The 17,477-nt window shown below is 40.2% G+C and overlaps 1 protein-coding gene across 1 annotated transcript; it reads right to left on the bottom strand.

The window, feature by feature from the left end:
• Nucleotides 1-4,003: 4,003 nt before the first annotated feature.
• Nucleotides 4,004-12,775, bottom strand: LOC147324509 (ubiquitin-conjugating enzyme E2 H-like). The gene is made up of 7 exons (XM_086298346.1): nt 12,447-12,775; nt 9,308-9,384; nt 9,132-9,206; nt 8,990-9,029; nt 8,749-8,801; nt 6,766-6,894; nt 4,004-6,535 (listed from the first exon to the last, which is right to left on the bottom strand). Exons 1-7 carry the CDS (start codon nt 12,497-12,499, stop codon nt 6,411-6,413), a joined length of 552 nt encoding a protein of 183 aa, XP_086154472.1. The 5' UTR covers nt 12,500-12,775; the 3' UTR covers nt 4,004-6,410.
• Nucleotides 12,776-17,477: the final 4,702 nt, after the last annotated feature.

Here is a 17,477-nt window from a genome sequence, read left to right as displayed (position 1 = left end):
AGAGAGGAGTACTGTTTTCCCTCCTTGTAAATCTCACATTTGATGATGGACCACAGGTTCTCAATGGGGTTCAGATCAGGTGAACAAGGTGGCCATGTCATTAGTTTTTCTTCTTTTATACCCTTTCTTGCCAGCCACGCTGTGGAGTACTTGGACGCATGTGATGGAGCATTGTCCTCCATGAAAATCATGTTTTTCTTGAAGGATGCAGACTTCTTCCTGTACCACTGCTTGAAGAAGGTGTCTTCCAGAAACTGGCAGTAGGACTGGGAGTTGAGCTTGACTCCATCCTCAACCCGAAAAGGCCCCACAAGCTCATCTTTGATGATACCAGCCCAAACCAGTACTCCACCTCCACCTTGCTGGCATCTGAGTCGGACTGGAGCTCTCTGCCCTTTACCAATCCAGCCATGGGCCCATCCATCTGGCCCATCAAGACTCACTCTCATTTCATCAGTCCATAAAACCTTAGAAAAACCAGTCTTGAGATATTTCTTGGCTCAGTCTTGATGTTTCAGCTTGTGTGTCTTGTTCAGTAGTGGTCGTCTTTCAGCCTTTCTTACCTTGGCCATGTCTCTGAGTATTGCACACCTTGTGCTTTTGGGCACTCCAGTGATGTTGCAGCTCTGAAATATGGCCAAACTGGTGGCAAGTGGCATCTTGGAAGCTGCACGCTTGACTTTTCTCAGTTCATGGGCAGTTATTTTGCGCCTTGGTTTTTCCACACGCTTCTTGCGACCCTGTTGACTATTTTGAATGAAACGCTTGATTGTTCGATGATCACGCTTCAGAAGCTTTGCAATTTTGAGACTGCTGCATCCCTCTGCAAGATATCTCACTATTTTTGACTTTTCTGAGCCTGTCAAGTCCTTCTTTTGACCCATTTTGCCAAAGGAAAGGACGTTGCCTAATAATTATGCACACCTGATATAGGGTGTTGATGTCATTAGACCACACCCCTTCTCATTACAGAGATGCACATCACCTAATATGCTTAATTGGTAGTAGGCTTTCGAGCCTATACAGCTTGGAGTAAGACAACATGCATGAAGAGGATGATGTGGACAAAATACTCATTTGCCTAATAATTCTGCACTTCCTGTATAAGGTACTTTTGACACGATGTTTTAGAAAGTATTGTACCTTTGGAGCTCTGATTGTGTTTGAAAAATGTTATTAGAAAGAAATACTTTACATTTACATACTTTACTTAATAAAATGCTTCCCCTATAAATTTTCTGACAAAACTAACTGTACACGGAAAATTTCAATTTCAAATACTTGTATGTGAAACTGTTGGGGGCAATGGGCATGAAAATTGGGCTCTTAAACTTAACATCACTGCTTTAGCCCACTTATTGACTTTTGGTCAGTACATTCCAAAGCTAAAACAAACAATTTATGTTAGTCAGCCTTTTACAGCTGAGGGCTAATAAAAAATAAAATAATGTCAAGAGACATTTTAAATCAACCAGAATAATTTGAATTAACATGCAAGAAAGATTTGTTAAAGGTTTACACTTTAATCTCAGATGAAACCCCAGACTTTTTTCCCTTTAGGCTCACATAAAGATGCAACCATTTAAGCACAAGGATGGTAAGTGCTAAAGGCTTAGTTTTTCTGTCCTCGAAATCTTCTACAGCCCACAGACAATGAAGACACATTGAATCAAGGGGATGGAATTCTGCACTGTGATGGTAAAAGAAGAAGGCATCATTGATGTGTTGGTTGTCTCGAGGATGCAGTAATCCTGTGTGATCTGAGTGATGTCCCGTGTTCCGTTGCCATGCTGATGGATCTTATTTTTGCCCTCAACATAGACTATCCAGAGGAGCTTAGGTACACATTTGAAGTCATTCAGAAGATTCTTATCAACACTGATTGTTGTAATTCTTAAATTCCAATTTTACTGTTTGCCTTTCCACAGCAAATGCCTTTACGTATTTGTTCATGGTTTAAGAAACGTACTTCTGTGAAAAACAGTATAATGGTGGACTCTGCAAGTGCTCATCTCATGCAAGTTCATAGGGTTTTGTTTGCATATGAGCACACTGAAAGCTATGCTTCAGAAGCATGCACTCATTTTCAAAGCAATTGGTTCTCTGGAATTTATTGAGGTTGTAAATGAAGTCACATACCAGAGTTTGAGGTGTTTTATGGTTTATATTCACACACTGATCTGCAGTACAGTGTTTATGCTGTGAACTTTAATGCAGCAGTTTTTTAGCTCATGCCATGGTAAAGGTTCTGTTGTCCAGCTGTCCACAGTTCACAAGAATCGTTATTCCTCCCGGAGTATTGGTCAGAATTTAATTAAACATGCACAAAGCCATTACCTAATGAGTAAATAAATGGATGGATTGTGAACCCAAAAAGGAACATTAATGATTTTTCTGATATCTGTTTCTAACATGAGTAAGATGGAGCAATAAATGAAATAATTGTTGAGTCCTTGTAACAAACTTGATGCGTGAAATAATGAGATAAACTTGAATCTGTTTTATTTATTCATTTTTTATAATGTATGAATAACTAAAAATCAATTTAAACACAAATTTAAATGTAAGATTTGCGGTAAACCTAACAGGTTTGCTGAAGTTGATGTTGAAGGCTTAAAGATCTTAAGTTCATACACAAAAAAAACATCTTGGTCCAGTAACCTTTATAGATCAAATAAAACTGATTTACAAGTTCACACTAGACGTTTGGGTAATTAACAGACCTTAATCAACTAAACTAAGTTAAGAGTTTAATCAACAGATTGTTCTAATTAACCTGAAACTGATTCTCAAAGTTAAAAACTGTAAAAGCATTTGAATTAACTAATAAATCTAAGTTAATTAAACTGAGATAAGCGTAAGTGTAAGAGTTATTTTACAGTGTGGAAAAGAGGAGCCAAGAAAAACCATTTCAGGTGACTCCTTCATGAAGCTCATCACGTGAGTTCCAAGAGTGTGTAAAGCCATATTCAAAGTAAAGGCTGGTTATTTGGAAGAATCTAAAATATAAAACAGGTTTTGAGTTATTCAACACTTTTGTTTACTACATAATCCCCATGTGTGTTCATTCATAGTTTTGATGCCTTTGGTGAGAAACTACAATGTAAACAGTCATGAAAATAAAGAAAAAACATTAAATGAGAAGGTGTGTCCAAACATTTGACGGGTAGTGTAAGCACCAGTCCAGCTACTAGTTTCACTTTAATATAGTCAAAAACACAGATTTTTTTTTTAACTCAGAGATGCTGCAGTAAAATACTTTTTCCCTAAACTTTAAGTGTTTGCCAAGTTGGATCATTTCCAAAAAAAGTGTGCCACAGGAACAAACACACAAATTCTGGTGCTTGTTTCCACTTTTGAAACACTGTTTCATTGTTGACTTGATCTTCCCTGTTCCTTTAACAGTCCGGATAAAGTCTCAGCAAGTTTTTCCACACACAGCGGTCACAACTGTACTCTCATTTGTTGCACTGAGTTTCATAGTTTGAGGCTCATGTTTTGTTTGTATTTGAATGCTCATAAAAGGTGTTGACAAACGTTTTGTTTGTCAACACAGAAATATTGAACTTTATGAGGTTAAGATGACATAACACACTCACTTCACTTCCATGATCGCTCCCCAAATGCTCAAGAAATCAAAATAGAACTACCATCTCCAAAGGTTGATTCTGTTCATCTGGACGCAGCGTTTTCAGTGGGAGAAACGTTTCGTCATTCATCCAAGTGACTTCTTCAGTCTCAGCTTACTGCAGGTTTCCCCAATCTTATAAACGCCACATTTGCATAATGACTGAAACCAGCCCACTGAAGGAACAATGGGCTGGGAGGTCACCTGCAGTCAGCTGAGACTGAAGAAGTCACTTGGATGAGTGACGAAACGTTTCTCCCACTGAAAACGCTACATGCATCCAGACGTTAAAACTACCATCCACAGAAGCATTTAAAAAAAAAAAAAAAAAAAAAAAAAAAAGTTTTTTTTTTTTTTAAATAAATCACACTAAACAATAATTTTTTTGTTTATTTCTTTCAAGTTACAAGGGAAGCACATATATTCATTTTTTGCCTTTTAAAATTTTGGGATATCTTGAACTGTATCATGGAAACAGGGCATAGGAAACTAAAAAAAAAAAAGTATTTTAAAAACCAAACAAAAAAAACAAAAAACAAAAAATAAAAATACACATTCAAACAAATTTAGGCATCAAATATATGCGTTCCAGTAAAATACATAACACAACAAGGAATCCAGAGGCTGACAAACAACAAGTGGTTTGTTTTCTGTTGCAAATGAAAACCAACTGTGACATCATGTCATCTTAAGACCAACACCCTCATATATTTGGTTATCGAGCCGAATTAGAGCAATTCTCACCTTTCTTTTTAAAATCACCATATCAAGAAGAAGTCTGACATGCAGTTTTTACCACCTTAATTAAGGTATCACCCTCTTGCAAGACACCACGAAAGAGAAACGGATCTTTTTTCTTTCTTTCTTTTTGTTTTTAAATTCATTGAATTTTTGACTCAAAAAACGAGAAATGGCTCCTTTTGATGGTGATATGACTCTAATTATGTTTTCTTTCACAGGGAAAAAACAAAACAGCAAACTGATCTGTAATGCAATGAGCACAGGTTGCAAACAAGTGTCAGACTTCAGATCAGGGTGCCATCACAGCTCTGGTAACACCTCCGCCACACGAATGCTAGCAGGCACATAAAGCTTTTCATAAAGCAGGAAAAACGCTGAAAGTGTCCTCTCAAGAAGAAGAAGAAGATTCTGAAGAGTGTTGTGTCCAAATTGAAGTTTAAACTAATCTGAGATTCACCACTTGAGAGTTTGACCATTTGAGGAACTTTTATCTACTCAGCTTCACTCTTTATCCATAACCCAGTTTAAGCTGGGGGGGGGGCATGACACTACAGCCTGTAAGATTCATTAGATTTTGGTCCCACCATTTTTCGGAAAAACAGGCCACCAAGAGCATAAAAAAGTGAATTGGAAACAGAGCGCTTCTGTCTGGCAGCAGAAATTGCTTTTGATTGAGATGTTTATGTAAGAGGGGAAGAAAAAAAAGGAGGGGGGGGTGCAGAGGAGCAGGGCTGCAACACGCCTCTAAAGACTTGCAATTCTCCCCGTCTTCATCAGGACAAGAAGTCTTTTTAAACTAGTGTGTAAGTATTAAACCATACATTATGATAGGATTCACCAACCGCGAAAAACTAACTATCCCTACGCAAGTCAAACACCTATTATAGTTCAACACAAGCAATAGGCAAAGTTAAGAAGTCCGACGATTCACCGAGAAAACCCGGATAACACGTGACTCACAGAGGCGTCCCCTTCGTGTCTATAGCGATACAGCTCCACAAAGCCCTACACAAACTTTAACTGTGTCATGCCACAATATACAAAGATACTCAGAGAATGACAAACGCTTTCCTAAAACGGAGAGGAAGAGGAGGAGGAAGAGGAGAAGGAGACGGGTGCTGAACAAAAGAAGTGTCGGGATTATTGAACCTCCTCTTCTGGTTTCTCCTGAGCATCGGAGGGGGAGCCGGGGCGCCAAAACAACACAGATTATCAATGGATTACATTCATGCATGCACACACACGCATACACACATCTAGACACACGCACATGCTGTGGTGTTTTGTGTGGCTCATGGTTGATGTGCCGCTTGCTTGTTAAGTGTGTGACGTGCCTGCAGGTTGCACAGAGGGCACGGGTCTGTACACATGACCGCACGCTTGTGGCCTTCTGCTCCTTCAAAGTGATGCTTTTAATGGCAACTCCTCATCGTGGCAGTGTCAAAAAGATGAAGATGGGGCACAGGTAACTTAGGGGGAAAAAAAGGAAAAAACAAAAAACAAAAACAGGATTCCTCTCTCCTTAGAAGCAGAGACTGCTCTGAATCATGGATGTCCTCCTGGCAGTCTTCTGTCAGCGTGGAAAAAATGCCTCATGAAAAGAAAAAAAAAAGAAAAACTTGAGCGTTTTAGAACGAAAGGTGGCGAGGTGAGGCCTGTGGTACACAGTCTAGTTTTGTGCTGATGGCTCTCCTCCTCTGCCGGCCTCACAGCTCAGTTTCGGCGGTCGGAGCAATGTATAAACGTCGGCTCGAGCCACAAAAGATCAACCCGGTCTAAACTGGGGCTTGGGACGAAGGAGGAGGAGGAGGAGAAGAAGAAGAGGAGGAGGAAGATGAAGGAGGAAGGAAGGGCAGGTGGCAATGACTTCCTAAGTAAGAGTGAATATTCTGCAATATCATACTGCAAATCCTCGTGTAGCAATAAAAATCCTTGTGTTGCTGTAAAAAAATTGTCTTGTTTAAATATGAATATAGTACTGAGTTTCTGCTCTTTTTAGGAAATGACAGTCTGCTGTGAGGTGAAGGCGGCTCCACCTTCACTACAACTCCATATCCTGAGCCTCGTCCTCCGAAAAGTCTGACATGGAGCTCTCAGAAGATGAGTCGCCTCCTCCTTCCTCCTGCTCCTTTAGCGCCTCCTCCGTGGCGTACTTCTGGATGTACTCTGAAAGAGACGCACAAGTCGAGCAGACTTGATGATGACAAACGTGGCACAAACCCATTCCGTGCACATTTTCAAGCTAAGCATTGATAAAATATGATTTTAAATACAAAATTTTGGAAAATCTGGTGCAGGTTGACGTACAAATCTGACATTTTGGGTATAAAATTCGTAGTTTGATGTTACAGCGCTGTATGAACATTTGTGTTTTCAATCATGTGTGCGCAAACTACCTTTGATTTTGTGTTTATAATCCTCTGGCCGGTGCAGGTACATGGCGGCTGCATCCCCATTCAGAGGATCGATGGGGTTGGGGTAGGCGAGCAGCTGAGGGAGGAACGACTCAAAGATGTTGGTGAGGTCTGGTGGATGTGAGGTGAAAAATTACAGTCAGTCCAGAAAATAACAAAGCTGCAGAGAAACGCCAACAACATGCACGAGCACTCCTCACTAGTGCTCGTCTATGCTTCTGTGTTTAACCTCCCTGGAAATGCAACTACACGTCACATCAGTGCAGTGCAACTATTCTGATTGGCCTGTTCAAGACCACTGACTCCCAGGAGCAAAAGATAACATAAAAAATGCTTTGGACCAAGTATAAAACAAGAGGAAATTACTACACGGTAATTAGCACATGTAGAGTATTAAATGCTGATAATTACATCAGCTACTTACATAAGTTGGGCTGTACGTGCTACAAAGAATCACAGGAAATCTAAAGCAGACTTTATTTGAAGCAGTCCGTCCATTATGTGTGCACCTATAAAAACGCCCACTAGGGGTCTCCCTTGCAAAGAAAAGTTCACTTCACAGAGCTGTTTTGTTTCCTCTCTGGTTATAAGCAACCTTCACTTCAAAGTGTGAGTGGATGATGACGAAGGAACTGCTCAGCCTTTAATGACCTTTATAGCAGCATTCAGCTCACTGTACATACAGCACTGCACAGGGTGAGGCGTTTTTCTCATTTACTAATCTACTAAACCAACCACATATAAGTTATATGGATATTAAATTACAGTGTTTCCTACAAAAAAGTCTTTACCTAGAATATTTTGCAATTTATTTTTTCATTTGTCCAAAGTGGCCACTACTGGACAATACACTGGCTCTTATTTTGAAAGTTCAGTTGCTGTTAACCAGGTAGTTCTGGAGCTTCCCGTGTAACATTTCCCTGCAGGCAGACTGGTCAGGTTGTTGTTACAGCACTGAATGTAAACCAGCTCTTTCTCCGTTTCCACTTGATCGGACAAACTCCAACTGCAGGCAGTGACGGCAGCCTCTGTTCTGCTCTGTAGAAGTGCTGTGAGTTCTCCAACCAGAACCTGCCACAGGTGGAGAACCTCAGGCTTTTTACTCCAAGGATTCAGAGCAGAACAGGAGCTACTGTCACCAGCTTGTGCAATTTAAAGAAAAAAGGTCAAAAGGTCACATCACAGCACCCTATATTACAACTCTATCATCATCAGGAAGTATTTTTAGAGCAGCCAAGGAAACTTTAGGACAGACTGAAGATGTAACACCAATTATTGGCTAATTTAATATCTTATTATGTCATTGTGATAGCCTCTTTCACGCCGTCAGGCTAAAACTACACTCAGATACATAATTAAGCAAGCACTGTTCTCAGTGAGAACATCCATTAAATATACATGCTGAAAGCCAGTATAATCAGTATTAAGGAGGCACAAAGACGTCACTGTAATGCTACAATGATAATGCTTCAACTGGGGCTACTGACTGTAACCTTCCATTTGTGTAGATGTTGAGTCAGTTACAGCTTAAGATTATTATCTATGTGGAGTTGTCGTCACAGTGGTGTTACAGCACCCACGGAAAACACTCAAACGCATATAGAGGTGTTTTCACACATACAGCACTTCTAGAAAACAAACACAGCTGTGGATCACAAGCAGACTGAAAAACAGAAATGTACCTTGTGTCCATGAATGAAACAGTTGACCTAAACTTTGAGTTTATTTACACTCTCACATAAAAGACAACTCCACTCCAGCTGAGTGTGTGTAAAGACCTCTTAGTCTCGAGACCTGACCCATCTACTGGTGCTCAATGCATGACCTCAATAGCAGCAGCGGTTATCACTGAAGTGTAAGCCGATTAAACCGAGACGCTCTGCCTGAAACCGCGCTGCAGAGGTGCAGCACAGGCCGCTCGGTCATTGTTTTTATTGGCACCAGTCAGAGTATGTGTGTACCTACCATAGAGAGCTGTCCACGTCTGGTTAATGACATCTAAACATACAGTTCCTGACCTAAAAATAAAAAAAAGACAAAACAGTGAATAAACTACACACAAATCGTTAGATAGAACCAATGATTTTATGTAGGAGTGTTTGTGTGCTGAAACAATTTCCTATCACATAACCGTCAGGCCGTGCATTTAATCTTCCCCATATTCACCGGATAAATGATCATTGATGTTTGAATCTGTCCTACTTACGCTTCATCAATGTTGGGATGAAAGATTTTGTTCATGAATCCTGAAAGAAAAAAAAAAAAAAATGCAGATTTTTTCCCCACGTTTTTAAGTTGTCTACTGTTTTTTTTTTTTACAGTGTAAGGTGAGTTCAAATGTTTTATACCTATTGAAGGTGATTTGAAGGGGTACTTATCAGGCAGGTCCACCCGGACCTTCCACACGCCTCCTTCATACGGCGCTAAAATAAAAACATATTAATTATCCACATGTCACATGAAGCTTTTAATATATGTTTAATATAAGTGAAATGACAAAAAGCTGGTTAACGCTGGGTCTTACTTCCAGGTGGTCCGTGAAATTTGACCACAAACTCATTGAGTCCACTAAGGATGGTAACCTCGTGCTTGCTCTCGATGCTGACGCCGGGTTAAGGAAAATGCTACAAACAAAAACAAACAAACAAAAAACAACAGCGAACAAGCTGGAAAAGTCACACATGATCACATATGGTTGTTTTCTGTTTATTTTTCCCAGCTGGGCTGCTGTGTCTGCCTCTTTCCATGTGAATTTGTCTGGGCAGAGGTCACGCGTGGGTTCAATAACATTAGCCGTAATAATGAGATCAATAATGCAGCGGCCTCTGTCAGACAAGCAGCCTGCTTCTAAAGTGAAAACAGGCTCACGGTGAGACAGGATGGAAAGATACTAGCAAGGGCAGAAAGTTTTCTACTGCACACATCCTTTCAGCGCAGAGAAAGGCACAAACACGAACCTGTGACACGTTCTGCTTAGTTAATAATCACAGCATGTGGTGAGAGCGAGAGACTGAGTCAGCTGTCTTGACAGCGGTGCAGAAAGGTGGAGTGGGTTTAATCTCAGTGACTGTGTGAATGTGACACAATGACGGAAAAACAGAAAGGAAGAAACCACAAAAGTAACAGTTGCGCCCTGTTTCATCACCTCATCGTAAATCCTCCTGTCCTCACCATTCCAACAATCTGAACAAGGCAATGTTCACATGCTAATTTAGTTACATTTCTCAAGCACAAATAGAGCTACACGGCCTGAATGCATAATAGCCAGAAGCAAAGAGACTAAACATCCAGCAGAGCAGACGGTGGTTTAGAAAAAAAAAAAAACGGAAAAAAAAAAACCACTGACCAAGACAGGGAAGCTCTAAATGTGATCCGAGGGAACAGCTCCTATAAATAAAACCTGTTGTAGATGTACGCTTGTGCAGCAAAGCAGAGCAACTCTTGTGCTTTTTTAGCCCCTACAGGGTTATCCATAGAAACCTCACCAAGATTTATTACACAAGGCAATTCCTATATTTGGACAGAAGCTTGCAGAGCACCTTATCAGCTCCTTTTGACACAAAGATATGAAGGATTTATTTATTCTTTTAATTGTTTTCTTCATCACACCAAGCACATCTTTCCCATCTTCACTGGCACAATTAAACCTGACACCAGCCATACAGAATCGCCTCACCTACAGCACATGTGGAAGTACATTTCGAATGATATAATCTGTCACAGTGATTCAGTCTTACATATTCGATTTAAAGACACAGCGTGAAACTATGAAAGGCATCTACTGTTACACGCTGCTGCTGCGGCGCTCTCTGTTTGGGAACTGGTGAAACGAGATCCACAGCAGCAACACCTGATGGGTCCCAACATGTTTTTCCTCAGTGACTCCTATTATCCAATACTGAATTTCTCATCTCACTCAGCTAATAAAACACAGGAATCTTATTTTGTAGGCATTGACATTAATAAGAACTTATTAGATCCTCTAAATATGTACGTTGAAAACTTTTTGGACCACAAGGAAAAAATGAAGCATATAAAATGGTTTTGTTTATCCATTAGACAAAAACCACATGTAATACACACTTCTGCTAAATAAAGTAACAAAGACTTATTGCCTTAACTATCTGTGGATCAGTTGAGCTTACATGCACAGGTCATCCCTCAAAAGGCATTGTTGACCCATAAAACAAAAAACAAAAAAACCTTGTTAAATTTCAACTTTATGGCGACCTCATTTCTTTAAATGGAAAAGTAGATGTTTTCGGTTTGTTTGGTTTTTTAATGAACGCTGTTCAATACTGAGTCATGTACTTCCCGAGGTGTGTGTCTGTGGAGGTGATAGATGAGTGTGAGTGAGTGCAGCCCTGTCCCTGCTCCCAGCCCCCACCCCCCTTTGCCCCCCCAACACACACAGAGCATGCTTGTTGATCCTCGATCAGCTGTGTGAAAGAAGCCCCGCCCTCTACCATGTTCCGGATGGTAACAAGGTGGCCAATGAGAGCGCAGCATGTAGCTGCAGGACAAAAACAAAACAATTGAGCCTCACGCTGTCAGAAAAACCTTTCAAGCAGAAACTTCAGCAGGTCACTTCAAACAATTACTAAACCACACAAGCATTTATACGAATATAAGAAACGCAGGTATAAGTCGATAAATGCGGAGGGGGGAGAGGGGGAGTAATTATGTAAAAATAAAGATCACGATCACTTTGGTTTGTATTCCTTTTTTTCCCCCTCATTCAGACTGAAATTAAACTAGTTTTGCTTCACATCCTGCTGGAGAATCTGTGCCAAATACGCCATCCGTGACTACTGTGTGTACCATTTGTGATTTGTCTTCAGTTAGAAGGATTGTTTTCATTTGGACAACAAATTAAATAAATAAATAATAAATAAGCAAAAATTATTAAAGTATTGTTTTATGTTCTCTGATGTTAAAGAGCGAAAGGTCGTTAGCTGTCGGCTCTGCATTTTTCAAAGATCGTCTCCACATCGACCTTAATTGTTCTTTCTTTGGTGATAGCATGCTACACAGCTAGCTTCCTCGGCGTCAACGCTACCAAATCACAAATAAAGGAACGTGTCCTTCCATATATTTGTTTCCAAAACGTACAAAACCCTTCGCCATGACTTCCCAGTGTGCTGTCAGTCCTGTGGGAATCACATTTTAGAAGCCAGTGGGCTAACTATAGACGCTATCAGGCTAACGCTAACAGTGTCCAAAGCTAACACAAGAGTTAGCAGCCAGCGTTGTATTGCGACAGTTTCCGCTGCTAATTCTCTATCGATACAAACAGGACGATAATGCTAACGTAGCAGCGAGCTAACGCTTCACAACAGGCGGTGGAGTTCACTCAAAAAACGTTAAATAAGCGTCCTGTTCGCCATTCTGCTAACCGAGCTAACGTCCAGACTCGGTGGAGACACAGAGCTGTCTGTTAACGTTAAAGTCTTCATACTTTTTTTTCAGAATCTCTCAATCTCACACAGCTGCCAGCCACCTCATATATATTATATATACACACACACACATACACATACACACTTACAGAGCACCCATCGAGAGCAAATTATGTAATTAAGCACTACCACAAAGCTAACAGCTGATCATTAAGATAAAAGAAAAAAAACCACCAGCTTGTGTTTATATACTGTAAAGGATACAGTTTCACCACGTCGGTATCCATTCGCCTCTTTCCCGGACTTGGAGACGACATTTTTGTATTCCTTTCAGAAGTGAGCTAAAAATACTGCGGCTACTCAGCTACCTCAACCTCTCAGCTTGAAAATACCAAGAGAAGCTCCCCGGTCTCTATCAGCAGCCTTTCCACAATGTCCATACACGATATCCCAGCTGCAACATCGCCCACTTTTTTCCTCTCCCTCTATCAGCGGCTCCTTGCCTGACCAGCTTGTGTCCTGTCCTGAAGACTCTCTGCCAGTGACATCAACCTCCAGCGACTAGAGCGAGCAGAGGAGGGGCTGAGCTATAGAAATACAGCCGAAGGACAGGGCCATACTGTCAGCATTCCGCCTCTCAACCACTTTAACTTACTGCGGTGGAGCATTTCTGCAAAGACAGGAGATCAGGAGGAGATAAGGTTTAAGGAGAGACATTAACTTCTGGGTCATTTTAACGAGTCTGCTCGCATAAAACTCAAAAAGAAAGTGCGTGCTGTTCTATCGTGTGTAGATCTATGTTAAAATCTCATTATTGAGGGGCTGCAATAAGTACATTAGGCCGAAGTTGTTTGTTTCTTGAAGCGCTGAATGAATCATTTAAAGGAGTAGATATAGGTTAATTCAAGGTGCTTATTGCACACACATTGCTATGACATCCAGCAGGTTTTAAACAGTTAGTAAGAAGTCAGCTAATGACTGACGCAATCCAACACAGCCGTCCTGTAATGCACCTTGGTGTTTAATGGATTTTCTATTTGTTTTGAAATCAATATTCCTTTATTGATATGTACAGTTAAATGGATTGCAGACTTCTAACAAGAAGACAAATACACAAACTACAAAAGAGGCTCAAGAACACGAAACACTAATGATTTATTAATAAGAAAAAGACTTACAATATAACAGGTAAAGAAGCCAAATCCGATTTGTAATGCAGTCTTCCTCAGAGCCGTGCTTGTGTTAGTATTGTTCTTCCTTTGCTCAGGTTTTTACCCTTTTCCAGCATTCTCTTCACTAAAATCCATCCAGCGTTTCCAGGGAAGTGAAGTAAGGCAAGAGGTAGACTTGTTTTAGGCTTGACGGTTGTCCTAAAAGCTATGAAAAAGTATTTTCTCCATTCTAGATTTCTTAGTTTTTTTTGTTGCATTGTTGTATTGTATTTTTTGTTGTATTTCATCAAACAAAATCTAACATCAGACACAGATAACCCCCATAAATACAAAATTTAGTTTTTCAAATGATGATTTTATTTATTAAGGGGGGAAAAGTGATCAAACCTACCTGGCTTCTGAAAAAAAATTGCTCTCCCTCTGTTCAATCATGGCTTAACTGTGATTAAAACTTTTATTCAGAAAAGCTGATTTTACTTTCTGACTTCACATGATCTAAAGAAAAATTTGAAAAACAAATTGACTATCTATGAGTCTGGAAAGAGTTACAAACACATTTCTAAGGCTTTGGGACTCCAGTGAACCACAGAAAGAGTCATTATCCACGTATGGAGTGACTGGCTTACCAAAATTACTCCAGGAGCCATCGACGACTCATCCAACAGATCAAAAAAATAACCCAGAACAACATCTAAGGTTGGTAAAGATAAATGTCCATGATTCAACAATAAGAAAGAGACTGGGCATGCATGAGAGAGCACAGAGGCAAAAACCACTGCTGACCAAAAAAAGAACACAAAGGCTCATCACACATCCTGAAAATATCCCCAAGACTTTTGGGAAAATAATCTGCGGACTGTGACAAAAGTTGAACTTTTTGGAGGGTTTAAGTCCCGTTATATTTGGTGTAAAACTAACACAGCATTTCATAAAAAGGTCATCACATCATTAGTCAAAAATGTTGGTGGTAATGTGATGTTCCGGGGCTGCTTTGCTGCTTCGGGATGACTAGCTGTTGGAATCATGATTTCTGCTCTCCACCAGAAAAGTTTATGCCCTGAAGGTCAAGGACATTTGGGTTATGTAGCAGGACAACCACCAGAAACACACCACCAACTGCACCTCTGAATGGCTGCAAAAACACAAAAACAAACAAACAAACAAAAAGGTTTTGGAGTAGTTTCAGCAAAGTCTGGTTTTAAGTCTGATTGAGATGCCTTAGCATGACCTTAAACAGGATGTTTATGCTGAAAAACCTAATGTACCCGGATTAAAACAATTAGGCAAAGAAGATTGGGACAAAATCCCTCCACGATCATGTGAAAGACCCATTGGCAGTTATCACAAAAACTCCTCTGCCAAGGATGGTACAAACAGTTATTAGGTTTAGGTGGCACTTTTCTTGCATTAAACTGTCTGCTCTTGGACTAAACTTGCACAGTTGACTGTCTGCAAATTCAGCCCATCTTTAGATTTATTCAGTCTCTTACTAGACTCATAAGCACCCACAACTACTTTTGCCATATTTCACCTCACAAAATATGGCAGCACCATTTGTTTTTGTTTCAGAATCTGACTTTATTCTGTTGCACTCTCACGAACGTTCATTGCACATGAAACCTTTCAAGCAGTGCTAAACAAAGATCAGCTTGTCCATAATTTCTTGTTTTAAAGATTGGCATGTACGACATTTTGTGCGAAGGCCAGCACACTCGCTGTAAACACAGATGGTCAAAGGTGAGGTTTAAAAAGGTGCAGACATCTAGCGCAGACATAAAAGAGATAAAAATGGGTCTTTATGCACCAGTGAGACGTATTTGCACAGCGACATCTGCACTCAGAAATCTATCCATAGATGCCTTTGAATATCAAGTTGATCACTGATTCATTCTGGTTTTGTATTAACTCATTGTTTCCATTATTGGTAACACCTCACCACAAATGTGTTGTGCCAGCTGTGCTTTAATATAGTGATGTGAGAAAGGTTGCTAAGGTTTAATATATTTTTTAAAAAGTAATCTCCTCCATACCAGGTTATAAGGTTATTTAAATGCAACCTCAACTGAACAACAGCACATCCTCCTAAAATCATTTATTTCCTCTGTAGTGGACTTTTGGTTTTGGTTTATATGTTTTGACTTATTTCAGCTACCCTACCAAAGGTTAAACTGAAAGATAATTTTATCCCTCTCTAGGATCTCCAGGATATGACACATTATTTGTTTAACAAAACTTTATTTAGGCTTGTTTTCCAGCAAGAAAACCAGAGGTTGCTGTCGTTGAGCTGACCACGAACTCCTCTGGATACCACAGCAGCAGCAAATCTGCAACAGAATGACTGAAAAAGAAAAGGCAGGCTTTGGCAGGAGCTTCAGGGAGCTCTGCACAAATGAAAGAAGCTGTAAAGAAGAGTGGGCGAAAATTCTTCCACAACGATGCAAGGGTCTGATAAAGACACGCAGACGTCATGTTTTCTGATGTGCTTATAAATCTTTCATCTAAGTTAGACTATACTTTCATTGTTACTATATTTTTATATTTCTTAGCATCTGCATACAGAACTACAGATCATTGAAGTCTGTTGTATATCATGTGAAACAGAGAAGTAAGCCATTGAAATCATGCTCTGATAGAAGCTTATTAAACTTCATCTATGATTGATACATATGACATATTCATGTGTAACACAATAAAGCAGCACTTTGTCTAGCCTGACTTATTCAGAAGACTAGCAGACACTCTGACAACATCATCCAGTTGGATAGTTCAGTTATCTTTAATCTTTACATGGAGGAACATAGAAATGTCATCAATGTGGTGCATCTTCCAGTAAGTCTAATCAGTTTTCAAGCTGGTTGATCTCACGTCCTGACCTCTGTAAGTCAATAAGTAGATCACAGCAAGCAACAAAAAGCTGCCGACTCATCTCCTGTTTGATCTCATTAACACAGCAGTGGCTCATTGTTCAGGAATTTCTTACTGTCTGTGACATTTCACAGACTCCCTTCATTGTCTACCTGCCGCCAGTCTGTTCAAGGGTTATTTGGACAGTCTGTGTTACATTATGAGACCAACAGTGGCTGAGAATCTTTCTGCCTCTAGGTGAGCTCTGAATGTACTCTTTGGGATAATATTTTAGCTTCAGATGAGAAAAAACGTGTCTGTAAACGAGTGAACATTGTAAAACACCAGCAGAAGGATTGTTTGATTAATTGTTGCATTGGGAGTAGCTGTCCCATAAAAAGAGATCAGGTGTAAAAACCTTTGTCTCAAAAGGTTCTTGCATTTTAACAGGGTTTGGGCATGCCTGCTGTATCATTACTCACTGTGAGAATTAGCAATTATTACAATTCTAAGTCTGTTTATTTACACATGGTCCATGTAAACAAGCTACAGTTGTTATGTGACGGCTGTGTGCAGGCAGGAAAAGGACCCAAAGTGCAGACTCCGGAGACAGAAAGTAACTCAAAACAGCTTTAATGCTGAACTCAAAAGGGTAACAAAACTAAGAATACAGAATACACCTACACAGCCAGCACACACAGCAAGATAAGGGTAGATAAGCATAGATCACAACAAATGAAAAACTGAAACACAGGGCTTAAATACATAGAGGGAGCAATCAGGGAATGGACAACAGGAGGGAAACACAGCTGGGGCAAATCAGAACTGACGAGACAAGGAAGCGTAAACTGAACACACTGAGATAAGACAGAGACCTTCAAAGTAAAACAGGAAACACATAATACAGACTGAACAAAAGACACAGACTCACATGCAGACACTACAACAGAGGGAATAGAGACGTGGGACCAGGGCAGACACAGACACTGACTGGACACGGGGATATAGCGGACAGGGGAGACAGCAACTAAGGATTACACAGAGACAAACCATAAGACATGACTCTAACAAAAACCCAAAGACTAGAAATGATAAATAATATAATAAACTCAAAAACCCTGGGTCAACGACCCAGGCATCCTAACAACAGTGGCTAGTCATGCGTTTGTTTTGCTCCTTCTGCAACTCCCAGTGAGCTTCAAATCCAGATTATAACATGTCTGCATTGCAGCTCCCAAAGATGTGGGCGAAAGGTTGACTCATGGTACAGCTGATCAAA

The sequence above is a fragment of the Aulonocara sp. 'chitande type north' Nkhata Bay genome, linkage group LG7 (assembly GCF_057382095.1).
Source record: "Aulonocara sp. 'chitande type north' Nkhata Bay isolate Kocher_YH1m ecotype deep benthic linkage group LG7, A_spYH_male_GT1.1, whole genome shotgun sequence".
Lineage (NCBI taxonomy): Eukaryota > Metazoa > Chordata > Actinopteri > Cichliformes > Cichlidae > Aulonocara > Aulonocara sp. 'chitande type north' Nkhata Bay.
Note: the sequence above shows the minus strand (reverse complement) of the source record. Positions and strands in the feature narration are given on the sequence as shown.